The sequence below is a fragment of the Trypanosoma equiperdum genome, assembly GCF_001457755.1.
Source record: "Trypanosoma equiperdum strain OVI genome assembly, contig: ctg_1480, whole genome shotgun sequence".
Taxonomy (NCBI): domain Eukaryota; phylum Euglenozoa; class Kinetoplastea; order Trypanosomatida; family Trypanosomatidae; genus Trypanosoma; species Trypanosoma equiperdum.
In genome coordinates this window covers 154,804-179,098 of record NW_027123483.1, presented here as the reverse complement: position 1 = coordinate 179,098, position 24,295 = coordinate 154,804, and the positions used below count along the sequence as shown (strand labels likewise).

Sequence of the window (24,295 nt, the reverse complement as noted above, 5' to 3'; positions counted from 1 at the left end):
CACAAACATATAGGTGCAGTTCTTAATTCATGCGGAAAAAAAATCAATTATTTATGTGCAGTGTTTTTCTGAGTTTTGTATACTCGGTCGCTTTTTTTTCTTTTTTTTTTGTGGCGGGTGAGGGAGCATGAATACGTCGGTGTCGTTTGCAGTGACACTTTATAAGTATGTGCGGTGCCCTCATATGGATTGGAGTTATGGTTCATGAAACACGGTAAATTTGTTGATTCTTTTTACATTTGGAGTTCTTTGGCATAAGAATGGATGCGTCAGAGGGGGGAAGGAAAGGTGGAGGAGCAGAAGGAGGAGGAGGAGAACTTTGAGGGAAAATGTTATTTGTGGTGGTCCCACGGTGGGATTTATGCAAATGACCGCTCTGCTGCGCGACCCATAAAAGTGGTAACCACCATCTCTTCGGGATCTCTTATCTTTTTTTTTCTCTTTGCTTTTGTTTTCGTTGAGAGGAGTATAGTCCAACGGCAGTCCCCTAAATGTTTGGGGTTGTATTTTAACACTTGTCATAATTTTTTTTTCTTTACATTGTTGCACAATTCTGTGCTAACTAGTTCCTTACCCGCCGCCTTGTATTTCAGTAGCCTGAATATGTGTCTCTTTGCATGCGCGTACTTGGTGGGTGAGAAAACAACGAAAGGTAACTTATGCAGTAAAAAAAAAAAGAAATAAGAACATTTGTGCTCGTCACCGCTCACTGCGCCTGATTACCTCTTTTTGCATCTCTATCTCCTTTTTTTTTGTTTTAATCTTCTCTTTTTGTTACCTCCCATTGCCTTGCATATAGACGCGGTACTCCCCTCATCTTTACAATATATTTAAGCACTTTTAGAAATCGTACACTTGCAATCGGGGGAGAGTTGAGTGAGATCAACGGAGCGATTTCGATTTGTTTTTTTCGTTGTTGTTTGAGGAGTAAGGACAGGAAAAAAAACTAACCGGGGAAAAAGGGGAAAATAGTTAATATATTTATAGTTAGGTGTATAGTCGAAAAGGGATATTGGGGGCGAAGAAGCGGAAAGCACAAAAGGAAAGAAGGAGGGAAGTGAAAAGGAATTTTAGGGAAAGCGTAATAACAAAGAAAATAAAAGGGAAAAAGTAGAAATCTAACCGTATAATTTGGGTGTAAAGGGTGCGACGTGGGCCATTACCGGCGCGAGGGGATCGAGGTATTTTTCTGAACGCGGGAATAAACTAGTGGGGAATTGAACAGGAGGGAAGGGGGAGGAAATAATTTTGTATACCTCAAGGAAGAGTAACGAGATACCTGTGTAAGATAGCGGTGGTCACAACTCTGTGAAATAATGGATATCGTTAATAACAATGGTTCTTTTGTGACACGCACTACTGTTTCCCGTCCCATTCCGTTTGAGCGCTATCGTAAACCGTGCATCGCCACTTACCCGAGAAGTGCCGTTTTTCTCAACAAGCGCCGCGCGAATGAGCTACATTGCAGTGGCGCACCCGGAAATGAAAATGGAAGTGATGACAATGCGTCTTCCCTCGCCTTTGGTGAAGATAATGGAAAGAATGAGGCGGCAGACGATGACGACCCGCTGAACATCGACCCAGAAACAATGCTTTGCTCCGATGAGCAACTAAAACAAGTGCTTGCTCTCCGCTGGCGCGACGTTGGTCCTAACGGATGCGGGTTGCAGAACATGGGAAATACATGCTTTATCAATTGCGTGCTTCAAGCGATAGCGTATACACCTGCTCTTTCGCAATACTTTTCGACTACTTTCCGTTCTCCACACACAGACCGGGTGTTGAATGCGCCATTTGACTACGCTTATGCTTTGGGAGAGACAATTCGTAAAATACACACTCCTTCGAGAAACGCATATAAACCAACCGTAATCATCAGCAACATTAAGGTGCTTTCACCACACTTTCGCCTTGGAGTGCAAGGTGACGCGCATGAATTTGCCGTGCACCTGCTGCATGCGTGCCACCGTTCAATTTTGTTTAGGCAAGTGGGTTCTCGTAAGCTGCCGCAACACATCGAACAAACTTCGACATTACAGCGGATCGTTGGTGGTTACCTTCGTTCCACTGTCACTTGGAGTAGGCGGGAGGAGATTCATTACTTGTTAAAGGAGGGGAACCTTCAGGAAGCAAGTAACTTAAAGATGAACGCGAATTCGCGCAAAAGTGATAGTGATGATGGACACAAGGAACTCATCTCCAACACATATGATCCATTTGTGACGCTTAGCCCAGAGATCTGTGGTCAAACGCTCGAACACTGTTTGTCCAAACTCTGCGCGAAGGAAAGGTTGGAGGGACGGGTGTATATAACGCCTCGCGGCGTTACCGTGAACGCTACTAAACAATTTATGTTGCATAAGTTACCGAATGTTTTAATTATCCATTTGAAACGTTTCAATGAGTTCGGGGCGAAGGTTGGGAAGTTTGTACGATACCCGAAGATACTGAACATGGGGCCCTTTTGCACGGCCGATGGAACGTTGAAAAAGCTACGTAACCACAAGAGGAGGGGTTACAAGCCCTCGAATGGTCCCGCTAGTTGTGACAGCAGCATTTATAATAGCGAAGCGAGCAATAGGTCAGTTGAGTGCCTATACGAATTGAACGCCATTTGTGTCCACCAGGGTTCCTCGCTCTCCCATGGGCACTACTTCAGTGTTGTTCGCGCACGCAATGAATCGTGGATTGAGTGCAATGATGGCCACATTTCACATTGCAGCGAGGACCATGCCCTATCGCAGTCAGCGTATATGCTTTTCTACTCCCGAGTAGCGGAAAGCTCTGCCACGCCCGATATCAAGTGCAGTCGAGACAATCATACAACACACAGGGGCATGGAACTATCATCGGGTCGTGTTAAACCCTTTACGGGAAGTACACCACGTAAAATAGTGGGTGAGTGCCCTACTAGCGATGTAGGTCGTGAGTTAACCGACCAAGAGGCGCTACGACTTATTGGAAAGAAGAGAGAAGTACCCCAGCAGCAGTTAGTACAGACGAACGGTGAGAAGAGAGTTCAACATGTTGGTCTTCCAGCTAGGTTGAAAGGACTCAACACCAAGTCGTCATCATCTACTGCTGTACGGGACAACAGCTCCAACAACTCACTGTGGAGTGAACAGGAGACGTGTTCATCTTCCTACGCTTCCTCGGCGGCTTTCGACAGAGAAGAGAATTCAGTTTGTTCTTCTCGGAAGAATAGTGCACCCGACAGATATTGCGGAATAGTGAAAGCCCTAAAGGTAAACGGGTCGAGGGATGTTGGAAAGGGAGGGACTTCTCCAACTGACCCTTTGGGGGGCCACAGAAGCAGCGTTGTGGGGGAGGAGGTGTTGAGGGCTATGGAAAAGCATAAGCTGGAGGCTCCATTGACTGTTATGCGTCAACCCCATGCGCCAAAGTTTCGACAGCAAGTGCGAGATCCTTTGTGGGAGCAGGAGATGGATCGTGGCCGTACAAAGCGATCAAGGTTGAAGCGGGATGAAAGCACGGATGAGGAGAACAAATTTCAGAAGGCAGACATTGGGTTTGACAGCCGTGGAAGGCGTCTCCTGAACCAACGAAATGAACGAGCTAACGGCCGGAGTTTCGCCCACGGAAAATTCTCGTAAGCGGGTGTATATCTCGGAAGCAGCTACCCAACGTTATTTGCCTTTTGTTAATGTGGTTGATGGCAAGGTTTTTATTTGTTAGTCGAGTGATGGCTGTAAGAGTTTGGAGGGGGGGGAGTCTCCCCTTTTTTTTTACTTGCAGTAGATGTGTCGCATCACCACTATCAGTGTATATTTAATAATAGCTCGGTTATTGACTAAATGAGAAATGCTACATCGTTAAACGGACTAAGAAATATGTACAGTCATTCCGTTAACGAAGTCTGTATTTGCCTCTTTGCTCCTTTACCTACGTTTTCCATGATTGAAGGAAAGGGGAGCAAACTCGTCACAGCGTTCTGCTTGTATGTTGTTCTCTCCCTAATCCTTTACTGCTACGCGCCTCGTCGGTTGGTGCGTTGAAATCACATGGTATTACGCTCGTCGAAGCATGTTCTCTCGCCTTCTTCACTGTCTTCCATTTGTCGAAAACCACTACGTTTTAGAGTCTCACCACAAAACAAAAGTTTTTCTTTATTTACACACCAAGATGATGCGCCGCCTTGCCCTTCAGTCCTCGCTCCGTCGCGTCACGCCCGCTGCCGTTTCTGTGATGACTCCTGCAAAAGTTACGAGCCCAATTGGCCACGCTATCGCCATTCGTCAGGCCTCCACTGTGGCCATATCTGTGCAGGGCCTGCATTACGTCGGTACGGGTCTCGCTGCCATTGCTCTTGCAGGTGTGGGTCTCGGCATCGGAACCATTTTTGGTAACCTGCTGGTCGCTTGTGCTCGGCAACCCAATTTGACAAAGATGCTCTTTAATTATGCAATTCTTGGTTTCGCGCTCACGGAAGCTATCGGCCTATTCGCACTCATGCTTGCGTTTCTGATGCTCTTCTCGTAGAGTAGTTAGTTGAAACAACGAGTTGCATGGGAAATGTGCAAAAAAAAAAAGTGGCGGAGGGGGGAGAGGGAGAGGGAAGTGGAGGTGCTGTTGGGTCTCGTTGGTGCATTTATGGTATTGTAACCAACATCCCCCACCGAGGCTGCCTTTTCTAGTTGTACCGTAATTGAATGAATGAATAAATGGGGTCTGCATGCTGAGACGGGAAATTCTTATAAGTTTCACCGCGCCCACCCATGCGCAGCATACTTTTGTGTAATGAAGAATGCCACAATGGAATGATTATCAACTGGGGGTGGTGGTGGTTGAAAGGTGAGTAGGAGTAAGAGGTGGAGTAATGAATGCAACAGAGCACACTCACCGTATTACGTTAAGTGGTGTTTCTGTAGTTTCCGCATAGGATAGGAAAGTAGGGATTTTCTCGCGTTTCTTTTGGTCGTTGGTGGCGTCAAATGGGTGTTACTTCGTTCGGTGTTGTTTTACGTCCCCATCTTCTTGGGTGTAATGAGTGTCTGCAGCGATAGTATATATTTTCCTGCATCCCTGTATTCATTACAATAATTTCTGGTATCATTAGAAAAAAAAATCCTTCTCTTCCCCCATTATCTCTTTCTCGTGCGACCCGTTATTGCATTTGTTGATTTTTATTACAGCTGACAAAGTATTCAAAGCTTTTAAGACAAACTGAGGGTGACTGTGGTGTTAGCAGTTTATACATTTTTTTTTTTGACATCAAAACTACTGGCTGTTGTGGTAGACAGGAACAAATATGGAAGTTGTTGTAAGTTTTTTAAGTGGATGGGCCGGTGGCATAAGTAACCTGCTCGTCGGTCATCCCTTTGATACCGTAAAAACCTTGATGCAAGGCAACAAAGGGGAATATAAAAATTCTCTTCATTGCGCGAAACGTATTGTGATGGAGGGAGGACCCTTTGCCCTCTATAAGGGTGTTATTGCTCCAATGACGGGAACAGGTGTCGTCATGGCTCTTTACTTTGTTGCTTACGACGCCACCGAAACCCTAATCCGTAAACTGAAGGGTGTGGATTCACTCACTCCATTGTCTATGGGTGAAATCATGTTGTGTGGCGGCAGTACTGGAGTGCTTGGGTCCCTGGTGCTTGGACCTGCAGAACTCCTGAAAGTTCGACAGCAAACCGCACTAAGCTCCGGTGCCCGTGGGTCATTGCGTGATGTTATTTTAAATATTTATCGGAAAGAGGGACCATTGGGTTTCACACGTGGGATCGGTGCCACTATGCTGCGTGATGTTCCTGGAAGTATGGCCTGGTTTGGGGCCTATGAATACACAAAGTTGCTGTTGTGTAAAAACCCAAAGGATCCTTCTGTAGGTGAGGCACTTTTTGCCGGTGGGATGGGAGGTATAGCCGTATGGTCCTTCTCACTTCCTCTCGATTGCATTAAGACACGAGTGCAGGCAAGCCCTGTACCCCTCACTCCAGTGGTTGCATTTCGTGCTATTTTGAGTGAGCACGGAATCAAGGGATTCTATCGAGGCATCGGTCCAGCATTACTTCGTGCGTTTCCTGCAAATGCTGCCTGTTTCGCAGCCCGTGATAAAACGAAGTCCACACTAAACAATCTCTGTGGGATGTAGCGTATTCCTGATGATGGTGGAATGTGGACCCCGCTATTTTTAACGGTTATTTATATATGTGTCGTGCCGTGAAAGCGTGATGTGAATTGTCGAATCACGCTGACAGTTTGGCAGGCAAAAGCACTTTGCATTGTCACGTCACGTGTAGGGTTTCAGTTCATCATCTATATTTTGTTCTTTCAATTTTTTTTTTCGTCATCTACCGTCCCGTTTCCACTTTCCTTTCCAATTGTCAGTGTTTTCTCCCTCTCCCTGTTACCGTTGTCCACGGTTTCGGTGCTGGATTTCGGTGATGTAGTGCACTTGATTCCTCATTGCATTCACCCCTCCCCCTTTCCCCGCCTTCCTCTCTCTCTCACACACTCACATGCACATACCATCATTTTTCATAACCCTCAATCAAAAAAAAAAAATAATAATAATAATCTTTTTTCCTCATTGGTCAATTTCTACCCTTGTGTTTAGATTGTTGAAGAACCCTCTGTACTTACTTCACTGCGTAGCAACAATGTTTTCTTGCAAGAGGTATTTGGTGTGTTTTTGTTGTTCGTGGGGAGGGGGAGGGGGGGCACAGGTACTCCACACCCTTTAATTTTTTTCCTGCTACTCATTTTTTTTGAATTTAAAGAACAACAGCAAAAACAACAACAACAAAACAAACAAACAAACTTTAAAGCTACCGGGTGACAAGCAATATCGGGGTGTTAGGCACAAAAAAAAACATTATACTTTTTCTCTTCTATACCCATCGCTCCCCCCCTTTTTTTGTGGGAACAACGTGCCTCTGCGTGCGAGTGAAAGTTTGTTTTACTTGATTCTTTCTTTCTTGGAACCAAAAGTGGGTATAACAGAATACAGGTCCACGAATAGGACGCACACCTAAAGCGTATTTTAACTGATAAGAAAAGGAGACTATTTGCATTACCGGATGAATAATAGCCGCATTTGCGTTGCGGTGCGTAAACGCCCAATAGTTGATGTGGACAAGGATATTGTTGTGGCGCAGTCCCCGCATTTGGTTGTTAATGAACCAAAAGTGAAGTATGATCTGACGCCATACACGGAGCGGCATCAGTTCACCTATGACTGTGTACTGGATGAGAATTCCAACAACGCACTAGTGTATCAGCACTGCTGCTCAAAGCTCATTGATACTATATTTAACCAAGGTAACGCTACGTGTTTTGCATACGGTCAGACTGGCAGCGGCAAAACACACACTATGCTGGGTAATGATCACGAGGCAGGTCTCTACGCTATTGCCGCAAAGGAGATATTTGCACGATCTGCCCCACTGAATTCTGACGTTTATGTTTCATTTTACGAGATTTACGGTCGGAAGATATTTGACCTTCTGAACAACAAAGAAAAGTTAGTTGCCCGTGAGGACGCGGACAAGGTCATAAACATATGTGGGTTAACGGAACACAAGGTAACAGACATTCAGGGGCTTTTTGACATCATTTCACGTGGAAGTACTTACCGTGCGGCTGGCCAAACAAGCGCTAACAACGAGAGTAGCCGGTCACATGCCGTACTACAGATAGAGGTACGTGACCCTAATAATCGACGTGGTAAATCTATTGGGCGTATATCTTTTATTGACTTGGCTGGAAATGAGCGAGGAGCGGATACCTTTGACTGCGACCGCAAGACGCGTATGGAGGGAGCGGAGATCAACAAGTCTCTCCTTGCCTTAAAAGAATGTATTAGGGCATTGGGAATGGGCAAGTCGCACGTTCCATTTCGTGGCTCTATTCTCACAGAGGTGCTGCGGGACTCATTTGTTGGTAATAGCCGTACAACAATGATCGCAACCATTTCTCCCACGTCAACTCACTGCGTGAACACCCTCAACACACTTCGGTACACTCAACGTGTAAAGGATCTCGGTGGTGAGGCAAAAGCAGCGCCGAATGAAAAGGCAGAGCGCCGTCCCGTGAGGAGATCGAAACTATTCGAGGCACCGCCACCTCTCAAGGCTCGCCCAGAATGGGTTGACAACTTTAGCGCTAACGATGAGGAGCGCGGCGCGGAAGAGGAGGCTAACAGCCAAGCTGATGTCTCGAAAGCACCACCAAAACCTCGTGCCAATAAAATGGTCGGTAGCGGAGCAACTGGAGGCGGGGCACCGTCGGCTGGCGGCGCCAACAGGGGTCGGCCACCAAAGCGTGAGGTGGTTGTAAGGGACCCGAAGATCGCAACGATTGTTCAAAATCACATCTCAGCTCTTGATGATGATAGTGATGAAACTGATGAGGATGAAGAAGAGGCGCCAGCAGCAGGTGCTGTGCTAGATGCCTTGGCCAAGAGTGAAGAGAAGCAGGTGCGCAAAGTTCATGCCCATGTTGTGGAAGAAATCGCCAAAGCAGAAGAGAAACTGGTGGCTCTGCACCGTCGACACATTGACGCTAAAATGACAGGCATTAAGGATGAGATACGTGCCATCCAGGCTTTTGAAGAGTCTGACTCTGTAGATGAGTACGTGGGTCGTGTTCGCACTCTGCTGGTGAAGCAAAAGCAAGATGTGGAAACAATTCTTGATTTGCTTAACGGTATCACTGGCATGCTCCGTGAGGAAGAAGAACTTTCTTGCACCCTGAACTCTTCCATGAAGAGACGCAATTAAATTTTCGAGCTTTCTTCAATTTCAATGCTCTCAGTTGAAAGGTAAATATATATGTTTATACATATATAAAGGGGTATAGAAGTTGCCCCTAGAGGTGGCGAACGGTTGGTATTTTATTGGGGGGGGGGCGTGTGGTTCTTTTGTTTTTTTCTCTCCCCCTTCTTAAGTTTCATTCTTTTTCTCTTACGTTCTATTTTCGAAAAAAAAAACCTCTCGGAGCTTCATTAATGTTATTGTTATTTCGTTTCACATATTCTGGAGTTCTGACTTTTTAAAGTTTTCCCGCCGGGAAGTACGGCATCCGACGTTTAACGCAGGATGACGTGTTTTACTATGATGAGAGAAGAGAAGGTTGCCCAATTCCTCTTCCAAGGGAAATAAGGAAACAGAGAGGCAAAAGGGGGAGATAAATGCATACAACCATTTATTATTGAACGTGAAGGGGTAGAGTGCGAAATTGTTACCTCCCTGTGTGGTGCGTATCTTTCGATATCTTGAAGTAATGATGCCGTTCGCGCACGCTCACATCGTTCACGAAAATGCAATCAATCAATACATTCACATCGACACCCACGTAGCGATAGGAATGACAGCGGGCGGGGGAGAGTAAAAAGAAATATATTGAACTGAATTAAATGGAAGGAAAAGAATGACGGAAAACAAAAAGAAGGAACGGGAGAGATATTAGTGCGAGTTAGTTGGGTGTTAGTCATGTTGAAAAGTGAAGAAGAGTATGGTTGACGGAGGAGGAGGAGGTTGGAGGGTGGAGGAAGTAAAAAAGGATATGGATGTTGCGATTTGATGTTTTCGTTTCTTCCTTATATTTTTGTGCACCTACTCGAGTGCGCGTGAAGCCACGAGTAGCGTGTTGGGCGAAGGAAAGAAGGGAGGAGGCAAATACGAAGGGAGTACGTTAGTATATGAAGAGAAGGAAGTGGGTTTGTAAATGCATGGATCACTAATGTTTGACGATAAGGTCCCTTGTTCTGCCCATTTTATTGTCCTATATTTATTGACTTGCTTTCCCTTTCTTTTGCGTTCGTTTTAGAGCCAAACCCACTGACTTCTGTCCCTACTAAATTGGATCGTTACACTTCTTCCTGGACGCAATGGACACGCATTTCAATGTTACACAATGTTTTTATTTTGTTTGTCGTTTTAGTAACACCGTCCTTCACTTTCCCGTACTTAGCACTGGTGTAGCCAGTGTTGGATATCTACTGTCGCGCGGGACACGATTGCACGTGTTTGGCTTCCCTTTTCCTCCAGATCGGTACCCCTCTTTTACGTAATTATTCCTCCTCCCCCTTCCCTCTTCTCGTGGTTCACATGACTTCCGAGTTCGATGCCATTTCGTCTCAACACGGACTGCTGCGATTGACTGTTGCATCTGTTATCGCTTCCACCGTCGCTGTTCCCTGTTAACGCAAACCTGTAAATACCTTACATTATCACTTCTTTTTATTTTTTTAATTACCGTCCTTTTCCTTCTCTCCCTTCGTTTTTCTACTGTATGGTCCCTATTCGATTACGACTGCTGACTGAACGGAAGCTACGCTTTGTGTAGGGTTGGTTGAGGCAAACCTGCCACCGAGCGCGGTGTGTTGTGTTGCTCACTTACCTAGGGAAGGGACTGCAAGGTGAACACCAAGGGCGTTTGCGTTTGAGGGAGAGATAATATGCCTCTCTGCTGTTGTAAAGATGAAAACAACAGTACTGTTGATAAGATACCGGACACCATTGAAACAGGTGAAGTGGTGCTGAAGCGTTGTGCCCCTCCGGTGCTTACGCGTGATGATTTTGTCGAGGTTCAAGTACATGTCAATGTGTATAGTCTTCTGAAGCGAAATGGCTGCTTTAAGAAAATAGGTATGGGAGTATTTCACTGCGGTATCGTTGTCTACGGAATCGAGTGGGGTTACGGTGAGTGTATGGATCCCAACACTGCATCAGGTCTTTTTTGCGTCTGTCCCGGTCATGCAGCTGGGTCGCTGTATCGCACTATATGTCTAGGCGTCACTACCCGCTCCCCAGAGCAGGTGGACACAATTCTTCACAGACTAGAGAATGAGTGGCGCAGTGCGGACTATCACATCCTTGCTCACAACTGCAACCACTTTGCACAACGTTTCTGCGACATGCTTTCTACTGTGCAAAAGTTACAGTTACCTGCATGGTGCAATCGTGCGGCACGTGTGTGCAACAAGGTCGTACCGCGACGACTAGCTTCATATATTCATCGTATGATGGACGAGCCCCCTCCTAAAGCGACACCTGCAGCACCGTCACGCGTAAGGGAACTTCCAACCTCGGTCATACCACCATTATGGTATAATTATTACTGTGTTTCGAAAAACCCACGGTACGTTACACTACAAAACACGGAGTCGGAGAGGCTGTTCTTCATGCGAGAGAACGGAGATACACCGCAAGACAAAAAACGATTTGGCGTACAACAGCCTCGTGTGCCTAAGACGAGGGCAGCCGTTCCCAAAATATCCATCGTGCGACGAGGTGGTGTCGGCGTAGCAGAATGGAGCACGCTTCGTGAAGGTAGTGCCCCACCACCAGCTCCCAAACGGCGTGGTACAAACGTTACGGACAGTCTTGCTATGAAAGATAAAAGTAACGGAGTCTGCAACGGTGAGTCTTCTTCTGCTTCAGATAGTGAACCTTCAGGGGTTCTAGATAAACACTCGACGTCTGTAAGGGTTGTTGATTCCCTACGGTATATTCGTGGTGGAAGTGTGTCTGGTGCGAACACGGATCGTAGAGCGCCAAGTGGCTCGTCGAAGGAGACCCCAGGAGACCGAATCGATCCAGAAGAGAGCGATGATGAAGATGATGCATTGTATAGCTCCGAGGATGGGGCGACCATAAGGATAGAAAGAAAGCTCGAAACAGGAAGTTCTCGTACAGATACATCAAGTACACCAACGGATGAGCATCGCGCTTTCGAAGGGGGTGTTGTTCTCCCCAATGGCGTGTTAGCCTCAGACTTCTCATCTGCGGAGGCTTCTCTAAACGATGCACGTGAGTGTAGGGAGGGCTTTAATGGAGCGGAGCAACTCATGAGAAGCAACGACACCGTCAGCCACGTGATTCATGTGCATCATGGTAAAATACTTAGGAGTGTCGACCAGAGTCAAACACGGGATTCTGCAGGTGAGACATCATTCGTTGACTCAGCAAGAGGCGTTACAGCAATGAAGACGATTGCACCGTCACTGACAGTCACATCCACATCTCAAGCATATGGTTCAGGAGATCGTACACGCAACGAAATATCTCGGAGTAGTATTGGCATGCATGGCAGCAGTTGTGGTCTCGGAGACCTCTCGTTGCCATCAACCAGACGATGTGGAGAAGGCAGTGATTTACCTGATGGCGGGGTTGTAGGTTTTTCTTCTGCACCCGCGAGTCGGGCAATGTGTAGTGATAGCGTGACAGTGGAGTTGCAGCATGAGGAGAATGGCGATTTGTATAGTGATCCTGGAGGTGGGAGGATTGCAGGGGTTGATAGCTCGCTATTTCACACATCGGTATCGTCGACAAAAGGAGGTTCCCTCTCAAATAACTTACCAAATCCGCTCCTAGCACTAAATAAGAGACTTGGACCTCATATGAGAACTTACTCTTCGCCATTCTAATGGGGTACAGCAGCATTCTTCCTTTTCCTCCCATCCTTCTTTAGTCCTCCATGATGCATGTACCTTCTCGTTCCTGTTATATGCTAAATTTCCCAACCCCCAACCCCCTACCATCACCTCCACACTCCTGTAGAGTATTGCTGTACTGCATGGAAAGCTTCCACTGCTGTGGTGTCCACGGCAATTTTTTTTTGTTTTTGTTTTTTCTTTTCTCTCTTCCTATTGCTTGTGTTTCTTTTCACACGATTGGGTATGATTATTGTGTTTTGTATCGGCTCCGTTGATATCACATCTCTCAGTAGGTATTATATCCACGTTGAGTAGGTCTGGAATGTGGGGCAGAGATGATTTGTTGCGACTGATATTCGTCGAGGGAAGATGGAGGGAAAGGTTGGAAAAAAAAATGTGTAATAAATATGTGTTTCTGTGCGTAATTTAGATGAGTATTGAATGTTAGTCGTTTATTCTGTGCGCTGGTTTGCCTTCTGTAGTGAATCCGTTTCTTTTACATTTTTCGTGTAAATATATATATATATATATTTGTATACACGTGGGTTAGTTATTTTGCCTTATTGTTGGCGGATGGCTGCAGTAGTGTGATCCGAAAGGAGATTGAGGAAACAAGACACTCACCAAAACCTCGTCCTTTTCACCATACAAGGATAAAAACATTTTTTTTTTTACCAACGTGCTTGCATGAACAAACAGCAGAAAAAAAAAAGATGTATTTGTCGATTTCGTGTGCATGTTGATGCGTGCTTCTTTATGTAACGCAGAAAAATTTCCATCGTTGAGGTACTTGTATGGTTTCTGAATTTTCTTTAAAGATGTGGGGGTTTGTTTAATCGCCAATGGGGGAGCAATTATTCCTTACCATGCCGCACGGCTCCATTTTTTTCTTTTTCTCACCGCTATCATGCCTCATTTTGTGACCTTCTTTTGATTTCTTTTTTGTTGTTGCTGTTCTTCTTTGAACCACTTGCCGAGAGAAAAAAAAATGAAGTGTAACTCTATAATGAAGCCTTCCCCCCACACACTTTTTTTGAAGGGGGTTGAAAGAAGGGAGGGTGGGAGTCGGAGGAGAGTACATTTGGGAACGAAGATCAGGAGTTTGGAAAGATTTACCTTTAAATGAGATGTCTTTGGGCGTGAAGCGTGTAATTATACCTGTTTAGAAATAAATATGAGTCAGTATGTGTGCCGCTGCGTATTCATTATGTTCTTTCCTTATTCATGAGTCTGCCAAAGCTGGAGAGAGGGCTAAAGTATAATAGAGCAAAATAAATGAGTAGAGAAGAAAGCAATCAATAATGGCAAATGGTTAGTAATTTATGCAGACAGAGACACACAAACAGCAAATGTACTTTCATACCCCTGTGGCACTGCTTGAGATTCAACGTTTCGCTTGAGATTTAGCCAACTTTTGATGTTTGTTTGTTTGTTTGGTTGGTTGATTGTTCTTTTCCCTTTTTTTTCTTATTTTTCCCGTTGTAAAGCCTTTGGGTTTGGCCGCGTTTAATACGCGGGGCATAGTCAAGGGGAGGCTCTTTTTTTGTCTGTGCAATGCGTTTGTGTGTGTTTGTGTGTGGAAGTGTGTGGAAGTGTAGCGCAATGAGATTCTCAATGCCTTTTATGAGAATGGATAGGCGGCCGTTTCCAAATATCCTCGTCGTCCAGCCCCCAGTTATGAGTTCCCATGTATTGGAAGTAACTCTTAATTTCTTTTTGTTATCACTGTTTTTTTCTTTTTTTTTTTTTTTTGTGATGGGGAAAGTGCAGCTGCAAAACAAGGAGAAAAGAAATAAGAGATATTGTTTGTTGATAGCGGGGGGGGGAAAGAAAGTGGAATTACGGGTATTTTTTTCCACTGTTTCTTACTGTGGAAGAAGAGGTTAGATGGAGGAAGGATGAGTTGAAGATGCCGTCAGAGGGAATGTACGTTTTTGATATATAAATAATGAGGTATTACAAATGCCTGTGAGCCTCTTTGAAATGACTTATTATTCCCTCTTGGATCCCAAGCATTGTGAATGTTTTTTTTTTTAATTTGCAGTTGCACGTCTCCAATTTTTTCGATGCGTCGCCGCAGCTTGCACCGTCTTTTTTTTTTCTGATGTTTTAACCGCAAAACCTTTTTGTCTTTTTTAGCGTTAGCTATACACAACTGCCTGCGAAGTCAGTCCCCATGAGTTGGCTTCAGGCTCTCGGAAATCTTCAAAGACGAGTTATAGTTTTGGACCGGGGGCGCACCCCGCTTCCCACAGCTGCTGTTTACAATCGTGTCATGACTCCCAGCAACAGCAGGAGATTAAACTTGGCGGAGCATCCATCAGCTTCTGCCACCGACGAATTCGTTGAACCCTCGACAGCAGCGCTCCGTTGCACCAGTGATACATGGCAAGGGGCACTTGATGTTGTACATTTTTCTCAGTCAAATCTCCAAGAAGATGTGAATTCAACCATGCAGCGCTTCCCGCCCTTATTGGCAGCTCAATGTATTGCCATACTTCTAGAGGCAGGGAAGAGTGACCAAGCACTGGAACTTCTTAGAACGTGGGAGATGAACCAAGGAGAATGCACGGTACGTTTAGCGGTGTTTAAACCACATGTAAAGCTCAGTGTCACACGGCGTTTACGTAAAGCTATCAAGACGTTAGGCATCATTGGAGATGTGGAAACTCTACGGGCATTAATTGCGGTTCTTCATCAATCTTTACTGGAGTGGCGAGACAACAGACGATATTTCGCTTTATCCCAATCCTCGTCGTCAAGTATGTCACCTTCGCAGTTTGCAGGAAGCGGCCTAACACAGCGAGAGGGAAGAAGCAGTGGTTTTCTTTCACATTTAGGACGCCAGCGCATGAGGGTGCTACTCGTGGATGCCACTCATGAACTTGTCAGGCAAGATGAGAGTCTCGTCTCCGTGAGTGAAAAACTTACGTGGATCAATGAGACAACGTTGGTGGTGCAAGTGCCATGCACTCAGGTACCGTGTGTCATTCCCTATAAATTGCAGGATGACTTTAGGAAGCACATCGAGTGTAGTTCTTCATATAATGAGAATGCTTTGCGGTTAGTAGGACCAACGTTTGCGGAAGGTTTTGTGAGCCCTGCACAATCTAATCTGATAAGTCTGCTATGTACCCCACGAAGCGAAGTGCGGTGGGTACGTGACAACTGCTCTGTTGGAAAATTTGGTGAGTTGTGGGGAGCGGTGAAGGACCTTGTGTTGCCTCATTCTGAACTCATAAACAACTATGTTTTGGTTGAGTCCCTAATGAATGCCATGCTTAGTCCCGTTGGAGCCAAAAAATCTTGGCGCCGTTGTCACAGGAGGCTTCGGAAGCTTCTTCCAACGGAGCGGAAGTTGCGCAGCTTCATATGGAGTCAGTTGAATTCAACACGATCTTCTCAGCGGCGTTTGTGGAGTCATACCTTGCTGCGCCACCCCAGGTTGATGTGCAAGTTAGATATGTCGCCGCTGGTGATATTTAGCGTCTTTGCTCTGACTTTCCGCAGTAGGTCCACTCATCTCCCGTTCCTTCGCTGTTGTCTCCTGTCGATGCAGCGCATGCGTCGTATAGGTCGTGAAGAAGAAGCTGCGCGACTTGTGTGGAACCACGTTTCCCATTGTAGTAGCGCACTGCTCCGTCAATGCATCCGTCGTCCAAACCTACTTGAGGAAGTTACAGTGGCTTTGTGTCGCACAATGCACCGCGGCATATCGGGTCGTAAAGATTCGTGGATGGGTCATCGATCGCTCGCGGTACTTCGCTCCGGCGCGGCTCTACGTCAGTTCACACCTGCGCTTTGCATTCCTCTTTGCGCGGCAGCACTGGACTGCGGGGTGCATTTCGCCACCGTTCAACAACATGTTGCGGAGATCTATCGGTGGGACGAGCGCACTGAGCGGTGGGTTCTCAACATGGTGCGACTCACAGCTGACTGTCACAGTGCTCTCATGCGTGTTCCCCTTAATTGCTCACTGCACTCTTCATACATGCGGGGGTTGGTGCAGAGAGTTGCGTATGAGCTTCCAACGCTTAGTTCCACCTGCTCTATTGAAGTTCAAGTGCCCTCCCGCAATAAATTACTGGCTCTTTGGACTATAGTTAACGACGATGTTGCAAATGGCAGATTGCGGCAACTAACTTGTCAGCTGTTTCTAGACCCGGTGGCACGAAGCGCCTTCAAAGAGATGCGATTGGCGGATGAGGTGGATAACTGTAATTCTGGCACTGATGGAGGTGGTGGAAGCAAATGTAGGGTGCCTCGGAGCACCTTAAAAGGTTTACTAAATGAAGAAGTTTTTGTTTCTGTTGCCGTTAACTGTACCACAGAGCATGCTTTTGCAATTTTCATGAATGCATTCCTTTCGACACGTCAAGCTCGCGACAAATTGAGATACATGCACTTGGTGCTGAGTGAGATGCCCTTCGAGTCGACCGATATTTGTCCGCGTTGCACCACTGAAACCGGGAATTGTGAAGTTTCATGAAGTAGTGAAGCCTACTGTAGCAACTGTTGCAAACAATAGCGATGGGTAGACGTTTCTGAAACTTTGTCTGATGTTTTGCGAAACATTATATTATTATTATTATTATTTTTTTTTAAATGGTGCCTGCGCCGCTGCACATCATCAACTGTAACGTTCGTTGTCTGTTTTTGAGTGAAAAGTATTCCTACGTTTACTTGTTTATTTTTTTAAAAATTTTCTCCGTTCCCTTTTCCTTATTACAGGAGGTTGCTCTGCCACGAGTGCGCAGCAGTGGCACTCCGTCCACTTTGTCGTTGTGTTTAGTTTGGCGAAGTGATGAGATACTCTAACGAGTAATTCTTTTGGTATGCGGGAATTTAAAAAAAAAATTACCCGCTTGTTTGTGCGATATCGATTCCTCCACTCGTGTTTCCCAACTAACTTGGTCACACGAACGATATATATATATATATATATATGTCGTATTTGATTTAATCCTCAACATTCTTCTTCCACTTGTATTTGTCATCACAAGGGAGGGAGAAGTGCAGTATCTTTTCCCTCTGCAGGGATACCTTCCCATAAACATACGGATATATATATTTGTTTCACATATACATAAGGACGTAGTAGAGGTAGAAGAAGGTTCACAAGCACACCCACTTAACCAGAAAACCCGCCTACAGTTTTCCATCCCTGTGAGCAACGGTTTAGACATTTTTATTATAAGAAACTGGAGGAAAATATAAAACGGGAAGAGGGGTGGACAAAAGGAGGTGGTGAAGGGAGAATAGATATAGTTTGCAAAAGTAGAGAGTGAAAGTGCCCGTTTAACAGTTGAAGGTAAGAGAATCATGAGGGTGATGAGACACCTCTCAAAAGAGGTTGAGACAGAGTTCAATTATGAGATTAGTAAAGTGAAGCTTGGTTCTGGTAGTAGTGGTGTGGTGTTTCTCGCACGGCACCGCGTAACTCATGAACTCGCCGCCGTGAAACGTCTTTACATGCGTGGAGCCCCCGAGTGTATGAAGATCTCGCAGCAACATAACAGCCAGTCTGATAACACCAATGACGCACATATTGGAGGAAACACTTTGGCACCAGCATCACCCGCCAAGAGTAGTTCGCACAGGATGCAGACAAGCGATAAGAACAGTAACCCTGTTAGCGGCAACCGTTCAAATGAGCTTTGTGAAGAAAAATTTTTTTCTCACTACACAAGTATGAAGCGTGAACGAGCACTTTCCGAAGACACTTCACCTCCTGCAGCCATTTGTCCTCCGTGGTTACCGTGTGAATACGCTAGCATGAAGTATCTTGGCCCCCATCCGCATATCGTTCGGTTCCTGGGAAATTGTGCGGATGTAAACGGGGTTTCGTACTTTGCCATGGAACTCATGGATAGTGATCTCGGGAAGGAACTGCGTGCTGGAAACGCAAGTTTTATGGAGGAGGAGGCCATCAGACCACTGCTTTATTGCGTAAGTTCTGCCATTGTTCATCTCCACGAGCGAGGCGTTGCACATCGGGATATTAAACCAAGTAATGTTCTTCTTAAGTTTGTTGGGGATATGTGTCCCACAGAGGAGCACGGGATGCCTAACGGAGGCGACAAGGCCTTTCCATCGTCGGACGAGACAAAAGATGTTGGTTCTCTCCGAACAAAACATGTAAAAGCGTCGTTGGGTGACTTTAGTACAGCTCATTTTGCAAGCCAAAGCGAGAGTGTCGGTGGATTCTGCGGCACACTTTACTACAAGTCCCCAGAGCAGCTGCTTGGTCAGGCTAAAGACTTTCTCGCATGCGACATGTGGGCCCTCGGTTGCACAATGTTTGAAATGATAACAGGATCGGTTGCTTTCCGAGGATCAAATGATTTGCAGGTTTTTCACCAGATTTGCTCACAACTCGGTACGGACTTTCAGCAGTACCCGAAGAATACACATGAACAAACCATGTTTGACGGAATTTCTGGTGTGTCTACGGAGTTCATTGACTTGCTTAAGGGACTTCTTGCACTAGATCCGTGTGAACGCTTGAGAGCGGAGGAAGTTCTGAGGCATCCTTTTTTTCGTTCCATTCATCAGGGATGTGGAACCCAAGAAACCGCAGCGGAGTTGACTTTTCCTATGAAAATTTATTGTGCAGTGCCTCCAGGGGTGGTTCGGTTGGCGAGATTCAAACCTATTATTTGTGCACACACCACACGTTCTGGAACGACGAAAGTTAGTGGTTCTACGGAAACTAAATTTGGTATGAGTCAGTCGGATAGTCAAGCTTCGAGAACTCTGCATGGAAGCGATGTGTGGCCGTCGCTTATCAGCGGCATGCCGAGCCCTCTCCAACGATCCGCTTTGCAACCTTCCAGCGATGGCAATGAAGGTCCTCTCCGTCGTTTTACGTCAACCCTCAGCTGTGGGAAAAAATATTCAGTCGCCCGGCGTCTCTCCGTTTCTTCGTCCGTTACTATGATGAGCAATGGGGCTGTACAAAAACCGGATGACTTTACAGGTATTTCCGACATCAGTGCATCACTTGCGGCGTTGAATTTTAGTCCAATTCCTTCAGTCGCAAAGTGTTGTGGCGCTACTTCTGCGGAGCGAAGCTTCTCCCCTCTCGGCACACATGTGTCAGCGCCAGGTTCATGTCATCCGGCGCCAATTCCACTAAAATCATCGCATAGTTTTGCTACAAAGAGCCGTCACCCAGAGCATCAACACGACTCAACGTTTGCTAGTAATGGCTATCCGCCGCCACGGCGTGTGTTATTTGACAGTGATACCACTGATGGTAATGATGTAGATGAAAGCGTGAACTTAATGCTTCACAACAGTGGAGACTCCCCAAAAGTTCGCAAGGTGCTGTTTGAGTGACCGGTGTCCTCGTCATCGTACCCCCCTTATCTGTGTATTTTCGCATGGCCATTACTTGGCATAATTTTGGTGCGATGTTTTCGGTGAAGCCGGCGGTGACGGTAAGTGGAATTTCCATGGAAATTAGGAAGGCACTGAATACGTATGCTCTCTTTTCTTTTCTTTACTTCAGTGGTTTAGCGGCACTTTGATAGATTCTTTCTTTAATTTTCCTTTTTACATTTCTTTTTTTTTACATAAAAAAAATGAATCATCAGATTGATACCGCCTCACTACGTGGTCATTCGTAACGTCCAGTAGAAAATTTTTCTTTTATTCTTTTTTTGTGCACACAAGAGGAGCGGCCTTTACTTTTGTAGCGCGCATACAAGCCCGAGCTTGTACTGCATCTGCGTCTAACTTTAAAGTGAACTTGCGGTGTCACAAACCCACTATTAATAGGATCATATTTTCTATAATATCAACACAAACGGTAACACACGTGCAGAGAAATGGTTGCTGGAGGTGTGAAATTCACGAAAGGATAATATGTTCCTCTAAGTGATGCCGATACCACTTAGAACCCATACCACCCTTTTAATAGATAGAAATTCCTTTCTTTTTTTTTTTACTTTTTTACTTTTTTTCAGATTTTGCTTTTCTTCTTTCTTCCATGTTCATCAAAATAAATAAATAAACAAGATAATATATTCCCATCAAGAGTTTTGCTGCTGCTGTTTCTCATTCCTGTTGTCACGTGCGCCAACTCTCATATTCTCTTTATATGTCTCTTTTAAATCTTATATATATATATACGTGCATATGTATTGTTACATATTTCGAAGTCTATTACGCGGGAGAAAGGATAAAAAATTGGGAAAGAAAAAGGGCTACTGGTAAGCACGGGGCGGGAGATAGATTTGTCCTGATACATTGTCTACATTCGTATCAAGTAATATTTGTTGGCGGGAAACCTCAAATAAAGTAAAAAGCAAATAAAAAGCGATATAGTAGGAAGAGTGATACGAGTTCGATAACACAAACAGGGTGAGCGAGGGGAAAACGTAGGGGATCAGGTCAAGTCAGTGGAAGCATGAAGTGGCGCGTGAAGATATTTGCTGCACTCGGTGGGTTTCTTTTTGGATACGACACCAGTGTAATAAATGGCGCTCTCTTTCAAATGAAGGAACATTTCGATTTTCCAGCACATTCATGGATATCCGGCCTCATTGTCAGCATTGCCATAGCGGGGGCGTTCGTTGGCGCATTTGCATCCGGCTTCATTTCAGTACGGTGGGGTCGACGGTCGTGCATCGCCTTGGCTGATATATTCTTCACTTTGGGCTCTATCATGATGGCTTTTGCTCCTAATGTGGAGGTGATATTTGTCGGACGCGCCATTGTGGGTTTAGGCATTGGTATATGCTCTGCAACAATTCCAGTGTACTTGGCAGAAATTACGTCAGCCGGTAACCGTGGGTCTAGCATTGTGTTTAACAATGTATGTCTCACTGGGGCGCAATTCATTGCTTCAGTTGTAACCGCGCTGCTTGTGCAGTTCACCGGGACAAATTTTGGCTGGCGTGTAGCTCTTGGTTTGGGCGCCGTTCCGTCGGTAATACAGTTTGTCGGTTTGATATTCTTTCTCCCAGAAAGTCCGCGGTGGTACCTTGCTACTGGCAGAGTTGAGAAGGCACTGAAAACATCTGAGATGTATGATATTGATATTGTCGATTGTGCGGAAGGAGGGGGACTCGTTATTGATTATCGTGCCCTCTTTTCAACGGTGATGCGGCGACGACTACTAATTGGTTGCATGCTCCACATATTGCAGCAAACCTCAGGCATTAATACAATTATGTATTATAGTTCTGTGATACTGTATGACGCAGGTTTTAAAGATCCTAAAACACCAGTATTGTTGTCGATTCCGCTCGCTGCAATCAACACACTCTTCTCACTCTTCGGTGTCTTTACTGTTGATCGCTGGGGTCGTCGTCTGCTACTTCAGATTAGCGCATGCGGTTGTTTCGTCGTTACGGTTGGTATGACAGTTGTTGGTTTTATGCTTGACAAACAAATTCCATACGAAATCGGTGGTTGGATATTTCTTTCTCTACTTGGTTTCTACCTTGTGTTCTTTGCACCTGGTCTCGGTGCTATGCCATGGGTTGTCATGGGGGAAATATTTCCCAACACGCTTCGTACATCTGCGGCTTCTGTTGCAACAATGTGCAATTGGGGTTCGAATGCTCTTGTTTCACAGGTGTTCCCAATTGTTTTGGGAAGCATAGGAGTTGGTGGAACCTTTAGTTTGCTATGTGCATGTATCATTGCCGCGGTATTATTCATACAATTCTTTGTGGTGGAAACAAAGGGGCTCACACTGGAGGAAATTGAGGAAATGTTCGACCCGAGAGCGCGCCACAGGGGGAGCGACGGTTCCCAATGCAGTGAAAGTTGTAGCAAAACGGAAAGAGAAAATGAAGGAGAGGGAACGGATCATGGATTGAACCAAGCGGAAACCGCCCGTGCGCCCATTTAGATGGTTTTCGTTATTTTTATTTTTGGTTATGATGTTTTTCTTTTCTTTTTTTAAAGATGAAGGAATGGAAAAAAAAAATAATTATAAACAAGCTTTCGGTAAACTGGTGGACACGCGCACACACGCACGGTTTTGCAAATGTAGTGCAAATGTATCCGACCGTTAACGGAACTGGTTGGTTTAATATCACCACTGCCTTTTGTCGGGCATCATCTCGCACTTGTGGTCGCTTCGTGGAATACTCGAAAGATGCGAATAAAAGTTGGTTTGTGCCCGGTTGTTCCCGAAGCTACATTCAACATTGTTCTATCGTTATGGTTAGTGGTTTTGTTTTGTTTTTTTCTTTTTTTTTCTTTGTTCATACTTTTCCATGTAAGTGCTGTTGTTATTTGAGGCGCCGCTTGGCGGATGTCTGTAATTTGTTGTTGAGTGCTGAAATTACATTGGATGAGATAGAGCCGTGTAGTGCCGCAATAATTCGTGAAGGTTAAGTTGAGTTGAGTTGGGTGAAATGAATTAAAAGACAATAAATGTCGTGACCGAAGTGGAACGGGGGAGTGTAACTGAGGCGTTTTAATTGAGTTTTTTTTGTTTATTTGTGTGTGTGTGTGTGTGTGTGTGTTTTTGAGGGAAGAACTTATTGAGGGGATGGGGGAGGAAGTGGATTATCATCGGTTGGGGTTTACTGGTAAAAAGCATGTCGCTTAGAAGGAGTATGGTTTTCCTCATCTTTTTTGTTTCTTTTTGTCAGTGTTTTTTCCCCCCTTCATTTTCATTTTTTTTCTTTTTTCATTCAGCCATTTTGGCATTGTTGTTGTCATAAGAACGCATTACCCCTCTGTAAGTTCGCTTACTTCCTAATGTTATACCCACCACTAGACAGTTGTATGCTCCAACACAACATGAAAGAAAAAGAGAAAAAAAAAGAAACAACGCACAAATACACGCGCAAACACAAACACATACTTCTACATATACAACTGCATCTTTGCGCGTGGAATTAAAATTTCAGGTTTTCTCAACACGCGCAACGCCGTACTTTCCACACGAGTGGTTAATGTAATTACATTGCATTAACTGCTTTGATGTTGCTTCTGCCCGTTTATCTTTATATATATATATATATATATCTTTTCATTTATTTGTTTTGCCATGTTTCTTCTTTTTTTTTTCTTATTTTACCACACATCACTATTTTGATATTGAATTGGGCCCTGCTTTTCTTCTTCTTCTTTAATGGACATGACGGAGTTAAAGCAACTGAGGGTCAAAAATATTTATGGGAAAGAAGGACAATAGAGAGAAAGAAAAAAGAAAGGGATAAAGAGGAAGAGAAAAGGAACGTGGTTTTCGTATGTTGAAGGAATTATGTGGGACGAAAAACGGTTCAGATGATGTTGAGTGTGAGTGTGTGTGCAACTAATAAAGCAAGAAAGTGGTAAGGGTTGCTGAAGCATTTATGTTTTATATTACTTATTTATTTATTTCTTCTTTTTTTTCTTCTTTATTTGAATAGCATGCGGTTCGTTTTTTTTTCTTTTTTGTGTGTATGTGTGACTTTAGGAGGTACGTCTCACCAGTCGCTTTCCCATCCGTCACTCGTTCCATATGAGTTCACTCACAAGGTTTTTTTTGCGTTTGTGACATATCGTTTCAGCTTTTTCTTTTCTTTTCTTTTCTTTTTTCGTTTCTGCGGGTTAACACTTTCGTTGATAGTGTCCTTTCATCAAAGCCAGTTGTTGCCCAAGGGCGTCATGAACATAATAAGCAAAAAAATAAAAATAAAATAAAATTGGAAAACGACGAACGAAAAAAATGAACGCTGACACTTGAAGCAAACCCCATAACTGTCAAAAGTACAAAAGCAGTAATCGGGCACTGCTATATATTTCTTCTTTTATTTTACATTTTTCTTTTTTTTTTTTGTAGGACATATTCGAAAACTAAATACACATATCACTACTCCCCGCTGCTCCCGCTTCTCCATACACTTGCGCTTGCCGAAGGCGGCAATAGGGAAAAGG

General features: G+C 44.8%; 8 protein-coding genes across 8 annotated transcripts; all 8 read left to right on the top strand.

Moving 5' to 3' along the window:
- Positions 1-1,316: 1,316 nt before the first annotated feature.
- On the top strand, positions 1,317-3,614 carry TEOVI_000490400 (ubiquitin carboxyl-terminal hydrolase, putative; the record flags this gene model as incomplete). The annotated part of the gene is made up of 1 exon (XM_067221738.1): positions 1,317-3,614. The coding sequence occupies one exon, from the start codon at positions 1,317-1,319 to the stop codon at positions 3,612-3,614; it is 2,298 nt and encodes a 765-aa protein (XP_067077839.1).
- Positions 3,615-4,143: 529 nt separating this feature from the next.
- Positions 4,144-4,500, top strand: TEOVI_000490300 (ATPase subunit 9, putative; the record flags this gene model as incomplete). The annotated part of the gene is made up of 1 exon (XM_067221737.1): positions 4,144-4,500. One exon carries the CDS (start codon positions 4,144-4,146, stop codon positions 4,498-4,500), a length of 357 nt encoding a protein of 118 aa, XP_067077838.1.
- Positions 4,501-5,269: 769 nt separating this feature from the next.
- Positions 5,270-6,118, top strand: TEOVI_000490200 (mitochondrial carrier protein; the record flags this gene model as incomplete). The annotated part of the gene is made up of 1 exon (XM_067221736.1): positions 5,270-6,118. One exon carries the CDS (start codon positions 5,270-5,272, stop codon positions 6,116-6,118), a length of 849 nt encoding a protein of 282 aa, XP_067077837.1.
- A 928-nt stretch (positions 6,119-7,046) lies between these two features.
- Positions 7,047-8,747, top strand: TEOVI_000490100 (Kinesin-13 3, putative; the record flags this gene model as incomplete). Its single annotated transcript, XM_067221735.1, has 1 exon — positions 7,047-8,747. One exon carries the CDS (start codon positions 7,047-7,049, stop codon positions 8,745-8,747), a length of 1,701 nt encoding a protein of 566 aa, XP_067077836.1.
- Positions 8,748-10,426: 1,679 nt separating this feature from the next.
- TEOVI_000490000 (PPPDE putative peptidase domain containing protein, putative) lies at positions 10,427-12,397 on the top strand (the record flags this gene model as incomplete). The annotated part of the gene is made up of 1 exon (XM_067221734.1): positions 10,427-12,397. One exon carries the CDS (start codon positions 10,427-10,429, stop codon positions 12,395-12,397), a length of 1,971 nt encoding a protein of 656 aa, XP_067077835.1.
- Positions 12,398-14,582: 2,185 nt separating this feature from the next.
- Positions 14,583-16,895, top strand: TEOVI_000489900 (uncharacterized protein; the record flags this gene model as incomplete). Its single annotated transcript, XM_067221733.1, has 1 exon — positions 14,583-16,895. The coding sequence occupies one exon, from the start codon at positions 14,583-14,585 to the stop codon at positions 16,893-16,895; it is 2,313 nt and encodes a 770-aa protein (XP_067077834.1).
- An 833-nt stretch (positions 16,896-17,728) lies between these two features.
- On the top strand, positions 17,729-19,747 carry TEOVI_000489800 (Cell division protein kinase, putative; the record flags this gene model as incomplete). Its single annotated transcript, XM_067221732.1, has 1 exon — positions 17,729-19,747. One exon carries the CDS (start codon positions 17,729-17,731, stop codon positions 19,745-19,747), a length of 2,019 nt encoding a protein of 672 aa, XP_067077833.1.
- Positions 19,748-20,819: 1,072 nt separating this feature from the next.
- On the top strand, positions 20,820-22,271 carry TEOVI_000489700 (myo-inositol/proton symporter (MIT); the record flags this gene model as incomplete). Its single annotated transcript, XM_067221731.1, has 1 exon — positions 20,820-22,271. The coding sequence occupies one exon, from the start codon at positions 20,820-20,822 to the stop codon at positions 22,269-22,271; it is 1,452 nt and encodes a 483-aa protein (XP_067077832.1).
- Positions 22,272-24,295: the final 2,024 nt, after the last annotated feature.